The sequence below is a fragment of the Mandrillus leucophaeus genome, unplaced genomic scaffold (assembly GCF_000951045.1).
Source record: "Mandrillus leucophaeus isolate KB7577 unplaced genomic scaffold, Mleu.le_1.0 Scaffold40, whole genome shotgun sequence".
NCBI lineage: Eukaryota > Metazoa > Chordata > Mammalia > Primates > Cercopithecidae > Mandrillus > Mandrillus leucophaeus.
The window spans coordinates 1,133,727-1,146,282 of NW_012104254.1; the positions used below are offsets into that span (position 1 = coordinate 1,133,727).

The following is a 12,556-nucleotide window of genomic DNA, read 5'->3' on the forward strand; positions in this document are numbered from 1 at the left end:
GTCCAGGCTGGTCTCAAACTCCTGACCTCAGGTGATCCACCTGCCTTGGCCTCCCAAAGTGCTGGGATTACAGGCATAAGCCACCACGCCTGGCCCTTCCTCTCTTACTTATCTCCCCCAGGAGCACGTCCTTCCTTCCTTCTGGCTCTAGAGTACTCTCTCTTTTCCCCTGGTTCTTTCAAAACAGATAACTGACGGCCCATTAGACCCAGAATCCCACTCAACCGAAAACAAATTCCTTTTCCCTGGAGGACACAGAGAGTTGCTTGGTCTTGTCTTCAATTTTTCCCAGTAGAGGAAAGAAAGGGTTTGCTGTTGAGTGCAGCAAAGAAAGGGAAAAGGAAACACTGACAATGCTTTCCCATACGAAAAGGGCCCACACATTTGTTACCTGCCGCAACTAAAATTGGGACCAGAGCTTCAAAGGGGAAGTTCTGGGAGGTTTGACCATAGAGAATGGAGACTGGTCACTGCCAGGGGTCGAGGGAGTCAACCTGGCATGGACAGTGAACAGAGGTCAGTCCTGGAGTCACATGCAAGCCAGACACCTGCACTGTGGTCCGAGGCCACTGGAGCTTGGCAAAGCGGGTGCCCTTGACTTGGATGAACTCAAGTTTTACAGTTGTTCAGGCAGCCAAGGGGTCCACGCCTCTTAGAGGAAGTCTTGGATCTCTGTGACCGAGCACTGTTTTTGTTTTTTGTTTGTTTGTTTGTTTTTGTTAACAATGGGGCCCTCTGTGCCTCCTGGTATTGCACCATCTTCAGGGGAGACTGAAACTCTTTTCGGCAGTGCTGTTCTCCGCCATGTTTCCTTACTCATTCTCCTAGTGAACTTGCATTCACCCTCCAATGCCCACATCGGATGGTCCTCCTCCATTGTGCTTCTTGGCATCTCATACGCTCACTCCTGTTGTTGCCTCTGAACTTTATGCCTCTGTTTTTTTTTTTTTTTTTTTTTTTTTTTTTTTTTCGCTCTGTCGCCTACCATGAATCATTGTGTATTCTTTCTTCTTGAGTAGGCAGTGAGCGTCTCAGGAATGGAGTCCACAGCTTTTCTTAGGTTATGCTCTATGACCTTTAAACATTTTTGATCATAGTAACTATTTTTTAACTGTTTAAATTACTAGATGTACTTTATAAAGCTGAGGTTTAATGACAGTTTGGAATTAAGGCAGGAACGTGAAGCCGAATGTATTTCACTAAACTCTCCCAGGGGTTCCTATGGAGTCCCGTGTTTCCCCCACGCAGCTCTTAACCCATACTGTTCTGTAATTGCCTGTTTGTTTCTCTGTATCCTCTGACAGGCTGCGAGCACAGGGACCACGCTGATTTTACAAACATAACCACAGTGTATGCCAGCGCCTGGCATACAGTTAGGTGCGCAATACATGTGTACTGAATTACAATGGATTACACTGGGAGGTCTCCTGGGGCAGAGGATAGAGCTTGGCTCTTCAGAGTCTAGGTACCAAAATCTTCTCCACTCACCCTATCCTTCTATGGGGCTGCTATAAAATCATAATGAGCATAACAACAACACACCAATGTCAAGCGCCAGCATGCCAGCACCGTTATTTAGTATTTCCTATTTCCAAGCACTGGGCTAGGCTCTGTGTGCATTATTTCATTCGCTCCTCACAACAGCCATGCAACACAATTTTGTGATTGTTTGTACAAAGAATGCTCAATCTGAGGCTTACTTCGGTTTCTTGCCCAGTGCCACTCAGCCAAGTAAGTGTTAAAGGTAGGATGAGAGCCCGTATCTGTCATGAAGAGTGTTCTAGGCAACTACAAGGCAAATTTAATGAATGACATCAAGAGAAAACAATTGCCAGAAGAATTTAAATCCTACTTTTTTTAAGAGGTGGGGTTTCACTATGTTGCCCAGGCTGGAGTGTATGCAGTGGCTATTCACAGGCATGATCATAGTGTTTTGCAGCCTCAAACTCCTGGGATCAAACAAAAACGCTTACTTTTTCATAACATTGCTGCTCTGCTAATACCATGTATCTCCTCCTTTGTCACCTCCTCATTGTTTGCTCCCCCAGAAGACAAGTTATTTTTTCAGCATCATCTTGGGAGTATTTGAGTTGATTCTGGGTTAGCTGTAATCAACACAAAGTAACAATTTGGGTTCATTCCAAAGTCAGTTGTGAATTTAGAAACTTTCCCAAGTGAGTTTTATATAAGTAAAGACAGAAACATTGTCCCTCACATGGGTCCAGGCTGCTCATAATAAAAAACGGATTGAAAAGCTAGTCATCTGGATATAAATCCCAAACGTCAGGCATGGTACACCCAAGTTAGTTTGCATAATACAGAAAGGGGGACCCTTGCTTGGCATAGGCCCATTTTGAGAGGCAATGTGATGGTTACGACCAATCTCTAGCACAAAGCTCCCCAGGTTCAAATCTGCCTCTGCCAATCACACTGTGCGAATTTGACCAACTTATTCATTATCTATTTCGGTTGCCTCATCATAACGTAGAATTAAAACTATTCCCAAGCTTGTAGGGTTCTTGTGAACATCAAATGGGTGAGTATATGCAAAGTATAATACTAAAACAGTATCTGGCACATAATAAGGGCTATAATTATATTGGCAAAAGAAAGAACTTTACTGTCCCTTCCACATCACCACAGCTCAACCTCCTGTCTCCATTAATCCCAGAATCGTAAAGCCCCTGACTAGGGCTTTTGTCCAGAGGATTAAGACAGTGAGTAGGCTGGAATTAGCAACAAGTCAATTTTCCTTTGAATTGCCAGGGCTGGACTACCACCCACTTTGTTGTTTCTCCCCATTTTCTGAGCATCACAAAATGTAATATTCATGTGTCAAGGGATCCAGGATTATATTTTAAGATTTTATGGCCTCTTTGTAAAGCTACCTTTTCAATTTTAGAGGAGGCAGTTTTATGACTCCCTTTGATAACCACTTAACTATTAAGACCCAAACAAAGAAGAGGAATGGTCAAAGGATATCAGGTACTTCCAGCCAGCTAGAGTCTCACTTCTTGAACATTATTCAAATTAGCTCCAGGACTCATAATTCTATGTTTTCATTTATTGCTGCAGTAAAGTAAATGGTTCTTTTATCCAAATGTTATTTCCTGGCTATTAATTCAGTAGTTATTTTGGATTGTGGCACTCCTCTTTGATTTAGGGATATGACACCTTATAAATATTTAAAAGTTGAAGACTGACACTTGGAGAAATTGACTTTGATTTGTTTTGTTAATATCTTATGGCTAGAGTAATTATAGGTTTGGAAGATGCAATCTCATTTTCTGTTTACTGGAAGCAACAGGGAGCACTGTGTCTCTATAACAAGGAATTTCTCAATGGAAGTCTATTCCCAAATCTTTTGCAGACCAGAGCTCTATGTTTGTCTGCTCAAGATACATGCTGCCTGTTACTCTTCATAGTTTTCTCCAGAACCTGCTCTTGAACCCAGAAATGTGGCGATGAAAACTACCCAGACTTCTCAAAATAGCTGAAAATGGTCATTCCTGAAAGGCTTGGAACTTTCTTTCATCTACATGTGCCAGCAAGGGTTTATGGCAGGACTCAGCGTGATCTACAGACCGGTATGATTTAACCACGGATCAATCAACCTATTAGGGGAAAAAAAGACAAGGTCAATAAGGATGGGTCTTGGTGAACCAGAGGTCATTTTACATTTTCAACCTAATGTTCTTATTTCCTTTCCATTAACATTTCATAATGAAAAAAATTCCTATATTCTTTAATTTTTAAGATAATTAAGTGAATTTAGTGCTTTTGAAAGGTAGAGGATTTATAATGGTATCAGGGAATACACTATTAATAATCTACAAGACAGGGGCCACCTGGAGTGGAGCAGTGCTGCCTCTATCACCGTTTCTGCTTCTTTGGAAACAAGGTTCAAACTGTAACAAGGTTCAGCCTCCTTTGCCAATTCAGAACCAAACTTCTCTCCTGAGACCAGAAAGATTTGTGTCTTTTGGGATGGGACCTCTATCTCTTCAAAAGTGTTTTTTCACTAACATTTGATTCTGAGTTGGAACAAATTACAGCAAGCACAGATATTTCTGAGATCTTGGTATTCTCTATTTACAAACCTTCAAACACATGATAGGAGTAAAGAATTGTTCTGGAACTTCTCTAAAAAAAAACAAAAACAAAAACAAAAACATGGCATCTGCCTCTAAGATTGTTACAGCCTAATAAGTGAGTTCACTGGTAAACGTGAACCCACAGGGGCACAGAATAAGAGAAAGAGATTTACATGCCTGCAGCCAGGCCTGTGTACATAGAAACAAAGGGCCTACAGACTAAAGGCTGGCTTCCTTCTGAGTTCTCCAAGCTGACCATCCTAGGTATCATTTACTAAAGATAACTTCATTGATTTTTGGATAAAGATGATAGATCAACTACACCCATTTTCTTTTGTTGTCTCCCCATGCACTACTAAAACAAAAATAAAGGTTTTTTTTTTATGCATAAATTCTCAAAGCCAAAGAAATTGGGAAGGGACTTAACAGTGACAAAATTTTGTACGCTGGAAAACAGATGGATGAATAGGAAGTAATTTAGCAAACTCAAGACAGCCAAAATAACCTAGCAATAGGAAAAGCTGAGAGGCAAGCAGATTTATAGCATAGACTCCTCCCCACAAATAGCTCAGGAATTGACTAATTAAGTACCTTTGGAAGTGCAAATGAAGATGGGCTTATAAACAGGAAAACAGAGAGTCTTAAGAAGCAGTTAGAGCCCCAGATCCTTTGTTCTACTCCCCATTCCATAAAGACTAGAGGCTTGTCGTCTGGAGAGAGTATAATCGTGGGTCTTTGGGTTAGGGGATTGTCAGTGCAGAGCATGAGGGTGGGTGTGCAGGGTGAAAACAGGAGGACTGAATGAACAGGAGACCAATGCTGAGACTCCTCCTCCAACCTGCTTCCCCACTAGGCTCCAGTCAGAAGACTCTTCTCTGGGGATTCTGAGTAGCTAAAGAGTAAAGACACAAAGACGCTGACATTTGGTGGCTTCCCCAGGTCAGACACATTCCCCCTACAGAGAAGCCCCCAGAAGCTGCAATAGAAACTTTTAGAGCCCCACTTTTACACAGGAGTGGAAAACTAAAGATTACCAGGCCACTGGGGAAAACCTCTAATATTTCTAAAGCCTCTAATGTATTAAAATAATTTATTGAAAGTTGGCTGATGAAGAAAGAGATGAAACCATTGATTGATGAATAGAACAAAGATGTGGTATATGCATACAATGGAATATTATTCAGTTTTTTAAAAAAAGAAAACCTGTCATATGCTTTAACATGGATAAACTTTGAGGACATTATGCTAAGTCAAATAAGCCAATGACAAAAAAGACAAATATTGCATGATTCTACTTGTATGAAGTAGAGTAATCAAACTCATAGAAACAGAAAGAATGGTGGTTGCCAGTAGCTGGGAGGAGGAGGAAATGGGGAGTTGTTTAATAGGTATGGAGTTACAGCCATGCAAGATGAAAAAGTTCTAGAGATCTGTTGTTTGACAATGTGCATATAGTTAACAATACTGTACTGTACACAGTACAGTATTTGTACCACAATTTTAAAAAAGAGACTAAAACAAAATACAGAGAGTGAAGCAAATTATAAGAGGAGAAGAAAATGACAAATAGAATTGTCATTCACATCCTCAGGCAGGTAAGAGAAAATATTGTATCTGTGAAATAAAATTAGGGTGCTATTAAAATTATATAAAAAGGAATATCCAGACAACAAAAGAAGAGTTCTTAGAATGAAAACCGTGGTATTAAAATCTCAACAGTAAGAAGAAATTTCCTAGAAAACAGAGCAAAAAGAAAAAGAAATAAAACATATGAGAAATGAAAAGCATGAAAGAAAAAGAAAATTAAAACTAAAAGAAAAGAGAAAGGAAAGAAAGAAAGAAGAAAGAAGAGAAAAGAAGAGAAGAGAAAAGAAAAGAAAAGAAAGACAAACCAGTCCAAAGATCAAGTTAAGAGAATTCCAGAAAAATAAAAGAGAAGAAGAAATCTTCAAAGAGCTTATTTTAAAATGTTTTTCTAGAATTAAAAGACATAATTTTCCAATTAAGAAATGGGCTTACAACCAAACACCACATGTTCTCACTCATAGGTGGGAATCGAACAATGAGACAGTTGGTCACAGGGTGGGGAACATCACACACCGGGGTCTGTCGTGGGGTGGGGGAAGGGGGGAGGGATAGCATTAGGAGATATACCTAATGTAAATGATGAGTTAATGAGTGCAGCAAACCAATATGGCACATGTATGCATATGTGATAAACCTACATGTTGTGCACATGTACCCTAGAACTTAAAGTATAATAAATTTTTTTTAAAAAGTAAGGTTTAAAGTGACAACAAAAAATCAAAATGCAGCGGGGGATGGAATTAAGTATTGTTTTTTTCTCTCTTTTTTTGCAATCAGAATTAAGATGTCATCTTAATAATTTATTATAGCTAAAGATAAGCCTTTAAAATAATTTACTACAGCTAAAGCTAAGCCTCATGGTAACTACAAAGCAAAAACCTGTAATAGATACACTGGGGGAAAAAAAGAAAGAAAGAAAGAAAAAGGCTTACAAAGTGCCTAGGATAATAAATGAAAATAAACTTACACCAAGGCACATTTCCATGACATTTCAGAACTCTTGAAGCAAAAAAATTCTACACAAACTGGGTAGGAGGGGGAGTTATTTTCAAAGTATAATAGCCCAGAATAGCTTCTGACTGCTCAAAAGATCAAAGAGCAATGCCTTTAACATTCTAATAGAATGATTTCCAGCCTAGAAATCTTACCTAGACAAACTGTTAATGAAATGTGACAGTAATACAAAAACATTTCAGACTGCACGGCCTCACAAATCTACCTCATACCTTTTCTTGGGAATCTGTTACAGGATGTATCTCACCAAAATGAGAGGAGAAACCAAGAAAGAGAAAGATGTGGGCTAGAGAAACAAAAGAGAGAGAGAAAGACATCCCCATAATTACGGTGAAGGAGTATCCTAGGATGAAAACTACATATCAGACATAGAAGATAGTTGGTCCAGATTCGAGAAATGTAGGAAGTTCCGGGAGTAATTTATTCGTGAAACTGATGGAATGCCCAAAGCGTATGAACATTTTGAGAGGAGACTTAGACAACTGGTAGAGAGTTTTGGGGTTGAATTAATTACAAGTACATGGAAAACTAAGCTCCACCTATGGAGGAGCATAGAGTTGGGAAGGAAGGATTAATGATGTGTTTTCTGGAATGCTTAGAGCAGCCAGAGTTGGACTGAATCTCTTAGCCAAAGTAAGTAGCTCCAGGGCATAAATTACTGTCAGGGTAATTTAAACTCAGTGAATAGATAGGAATATAAATACAGAATGGTCTCTGATAACCTGAAAATATAAAAGTGACTCCCTTACCAAGAGTGGATCCAAAGAATATGGTAAAGCCAATGAAATCACCATACAAATGATTTCCCAAGATTTTCTTTTTCTCCTTTTCAGGCTCGTTTGTGGGACAGCTGATTGACAGTTGCCTAACATGGGTGTTTTGAAAACCTTGAATATGTATGACCAGTATTATAATTATGTTGTATGTTTATATAGAATGAAGCTAAACAAGACAGCAAAATTGATCTCCTCAGTGAAATTGATCTCCTCAGTGAAACATATGCTTATGCTAAACCTCCAGATATCTCTATTTTATTAAGGCAACATATTTCCCACCAGAGATGTACTGTCTGATCCTTTCAGTCATTATGAATATACAGAACACGTGTGTAACAAAGAACACTTGCAAGCTACAGGATATAAGGATAGAAGAAACAAGGCAAAGTGGTGTATTCCCATCTCCTTCTCCTGAATAGCATCAATTAAAATTCACAGCTGCTGGCTGCCCAGATGTTTCTTGCATTTAGTGCTCTGTAATATGCATCAGAATATATTGTATGACCACGGTTTCCATAAACTTGACAGTGCTGTATTCTGAATTCTGCAGACTAGATCCAGTGTGTGTATTTTATCTTCAGATTAGTTTCCCTCCCGCCCCCTGCCCCCCGCCCCTCTGCCCCCACCTTCATTTGCTTGGGGCATTTGCAGTTCAGAAACAAAGACATTTACAGCTCAGAGTTTAGCTGTATCAGGGTGTAAGTGCAGGTCAGGCCTGATTTATGTGGCACTTCTGATAAGCAAGGGAGGAGAGCAGGATGGGGGTTTAGGAAAGCTGGTGAACTTGGCTTGACTTATGTCTTTTGCTTTTGTAGGCAGCCAACATCCCTCTGGTGTCAGAACTTGCCATCGATGACATTCATTTTGATGACTTTTCTCTTGATGTTGATGCCATGATCACAGCTGCCCTCCGGATGTTCATGGAGCTGGGGATGGTACAGAAATTTAAAATTGACTATGAGGTAAGATGTCTGTCTTGGGTGATCCAAGCAGTTCACCTGGGACAATGTGTTAGGCACTCTGAACCACCAGTTTCCCAAATACAAAATGGGGATGATAATCCCTGCCCTGCACACCTCAGGGGATTACTGTAGGAACCAGAAGAGATGTTTGTGGAAGGCCTGTGATCATTGAGGGTTACTCAGACATAAGGCACCTTTGAGATAAGGGTCCACTGGAATCACTTGCAACTGCCTGACGCACCCTCTCCCTCCCATTTCAGACACTGTGTAGGTGGCTTTTAACAGTGAGGAAAAACTATCGGATGGTTCTGTACCACAACTGGAGACATGCCTTCAACGTGTGTCAGCTGATGTTCGCGATGTTAACCGTAAGTGTGCTTAGCGATGGTGGAAGATCATTTCTCATTCACAGGAACTAGCAGGCCTTCTCCTTTACGTTTCCATTTCTCTGAAAAATTACCATGTGATCATTTTATGTTGGAACTTACCTGCCCTTGTTATGAAAGTATATATGTGCCAGCAATTTCTGAGCTTGAAAGCTATAACATCGTTGACCCCTTGAAGCCAGTGTAGCCTTGGAATGATTACTTGAGCTTCTCTTCAGTATTTTTTCTGGGTAAACTGGTTCTTTTACAAAAGAAATGCTCAGATTTTTAAAGTAATCTTTTTGTAGAGGAAATGTAGATGAGTAACAGAACAAAGAGATCACTGGATATGACTCTTGGCTGGTGGAAAGCCAGTAGGGAGGTGTGAACATCACCCACAGGAATATGGAAATCCTGAGAGGATGCCTATTTGAGAGAATGCCCAGGGAGGCCAAGGGGAAAAGAGGGGTAGGAGTGCGCGCTCTGCAGGTTTAGGGCTTACTTGCCTTAAAATCTCCATCCCACCGGGTTTTAACCCAGTGATGGTGGCCAGTCTGTTTCACGGAGATACCTAGCACAGCTGGGCAGAGGTAAGCCTTGGAATTTAATCTGAAAGCAAATGTTTGTGGCAAAGATTGAAACAAATCCTCTATTTACGTCTTTTGGCAAGAAATAAGGCTTGTTTTGGCACAATTTCTACTACATTGTTACGCTATCAAGTAAAATGTTTTCTGGCTTAAATATGTTGGTTTCTTTGGTCTCATAGTTATATATACACACGTGTACGTACATATCTGTGGGTGTGTGTAAACAAATTGCCATACCAAAAAAGAGAACGTGAGTCTTGGATTCTTCCAACATGAAGCAAATACCTTATATTTTTGCAGCCAGACTAAAATTTAAACAGAAAATCAGAGCGCCAAATGAAATGCATTTTCCTTTGGTCCAAATGAACAAAGATGATTCTGTTCTGATTCTTCCTCACAAAAAAAAAAAAAAAAAAAACTCTGCCTCATTTTCTGTCTATTAAAATTTTACTCATCCTTTAAGGCATTGATCTAAAGCCAGTTTTTCTACAAAAGTCTTCCCCTTTCTCCCAAATCATCAATAATTACTTCTTTCCCTGTACTGTATCTAGTACAACACATCTTTCTTGCTACTATGTATTTTAAGTTACAAATCTGTCATCCTCCTATAGAGTAAGGTACTGAGGGAAGAGATCATTTCTTGTTCTTTCAACAACATCTACTTATTTGCTCAACCACCATTTACTGAGGGTCGCACCAGCGCCTTGCACTCTGTCATGTACTTGGTGGGTTTTCAAAAAATGTATGTTGAATTGACATGAGCTGAAATGTGCATCTGGCATAAGAAGATGGGGCTAGAATGTCTTTTGTACTAGGGACTTGTGCTTTGGGTCCTCGACTGCTTAAGAAACAGGCAGACTGGCCTGGGAAAACTGGACTGGTTCCATTCTTCTGTTACATCCACCATCAGAGGAGTGAGCCAGTCAAGTGAGAAAGGAAGATGCTTTGAACCATGAGGCTTAATGGCTCAAGTGACAACCATTGCTTGGGAAAAAAAAAATCTTCATTTTGTTTTTCCATAGCATAACTTAGTAAACAAGGTATAATTTTTTTGTGTACAGAGTTCATGTGTCTGGCCCACAGAGGACAGTCAATAAAAAACTTCTTACCCCTTTATTTTGGAAAACCTATGGATTCATGCTGAATTACCAAAATAAGTAAGCAGGAACCCTGTTCAGTGAAGGGAAAAGAAATGGCTGTGACATTTTTGAGTTAGAAATGTCAAAGACAGAGACAGATTTTTATGACAAGACTTAAAATAGTTGGAATAGGGGAAACTGGCAAGAGCACCAGGGTTACAGTGGACACTTAGGAGCAAAAGGAAATATATACCCAGTTTTCTGCAGTGGGTACTTCCATTATATGGGCAATTTTGATCCTTTCCAAGAAATTGAAGAAAATAGAATTCTTAAACTATGTCACCACAATAGGGATGCTCATATCATCAGATTATTTCCAGGGTGCAATTGTTTTTGCAAGTATGATCAGCAATCTTGAAGAGCAGCATTGTTGGAGAAGGCTTAGGTTTTGGTTTTTTTTGCATTCATGCTAACACAGAAAGAGGAGACTTCATTGTTAAATTTCTCTAAGGAGGAGGGGTGGAGGAGATCACAAAACAGAAACATGACTTCAGAAAGAATACAACGTTATTTTGGTCTCTTTCACATTGTATTGAGTAGCCACATCTGGAAAATATAGTGTTTTCTGCTCATTAAATTTTGTTGCACTTAACCAAGGGTTACAGTCAGTTAAAAGTGTCAACATTTGTTTTTCTCTAGCATAAGTTATCTTCTCCAAACTTGACTTTGGTCAATCTGGTTAATCAGAAATTTTTAATTAAGAAAATAATTACAGAAGTAACAAAGACTACTCAATCAGTGTAGCTAAAAATAAATTTAACTCACTCATCAATTCTCATCTCTGGAATGTGACCTTGGCCTATGGTAAAATGATGCCCCATTTCTTTCCACCAATGGACACTCATGTTTTGGGCACTCCTGAAGACTCTGAAAGCCTTTCAATGTTTTGATCTTATCAGTGATTAAATTTCCATTCCAGGGATCCCATATTTCCTGTCAGTGGGTTGTGTTAGAACCAAAATTCTCTATTAATCTAGGGGGGAAAAAAAGAAAGAAAAGAAATTCACCATATACCAACCATTGGATACAGCCTGGTTAATGTCATAAAGCTAAGTGCTGAGGCTTCCTCTAGATGGCGCTCCAAGGCAAAGTTTCCCAGCTGGTTTCCAGAAAAGAGGGGAAAAAAAACCTTACCAACCTTCCTTGAAAGTGCTTCTTTTCTTCTAGCACTGAGGTACACACCCCACCACAAAATAAATGTTTTTCCTAAAAGAGATAGCAACAAAACCAGTCTGACGGAAAAAAGCCTCTCCCATCAGAATGGGCCTGTTTTATGACTGCCACCTTGCATACCATGCTGTTAACGTGAATCATAGTGTTCTCCGTGTGACCTTAAATCTGTGATTGTGTATTTTTCCAAGCCCATTGTCTCTGGGAATGGGGAGATGCATAGTTCTGTGTCACTGCTGAACAAATTTTGGCACCACGTACAACAGGACGAGCAAATTATAAATATATGCCCCAGCTTCCTAACCTTTAACCCTAAAATCACTTCATGGGTGGAAAATAAACCTATTGACTCAGCATTGTGTTTTGCGAAAGTATTCAGGTTCGTGTCTAGGTAACAAAGCGGTTTTGTTCCTTTAGATATTTAAAAGAAAAAAAGAACTACTCTGTAGGACAGGCAAATGATATAAAATGATGAGCATTTTGTTCGCTGGGAACCCTGTTAATAACTTATTAATTTGTTCCATGCCTCTGGTCTGAAATTTCACATTTATAAATTTGAAAGCTTCAATGTTATTCTTTGCTTTTAAGGAGATATTTAGGTAGTTAAAATTTCCCAAATACTTTGAATTCCTCCGACAAATACAGTAGGTAGTAACAGTTACTATTTGTGGTTAAAATGAGGAAGAAAACCTGCAGATCAGTGATCATCATATAAATTGTCTTTACTAATAGGAGTTTATAGAACAAATATTCCATCATGCACATATGTAATAAATAAATTATAACTATAAATACATGATGAAAGATGATGGACATATTTCTTAAATTCACGATGTAGACTAGATATAGGAAATGACTCTGC

General features: G+C 39.4%; 1 protein-coding gene across 4 annotated transcripts in view; it reads left to right on the plus strand.

Annotated features, from left to right (window-relative positions):
* The window catches only part of PDE11A (phosphodiesterase 11A), a 522,267-nt gene that overhangs the window by 413,273 nt on the left and 96,438 nt on the right, over positions 1 to 12,556 (plus strand). For all 4 annotated transcript variants that reach the window (XM_011991832.1, XM_011991830.1, XM_011991831.1 and 1 more), the window contains 2 exons: positions 8,287 to 8,433; positions 8,694 to 8,801. In XM_011991832.1, coding sequence (XP_011847222.1) covers positions 8,287 to 8,433; positions 8,694 to 8,801 — 255 coding nt within the window. The remainder of the gene's footprint in view (positions 1 to 8,286; positions 8,434 to 8,693; positions 8,802 to 12,556) is intronic.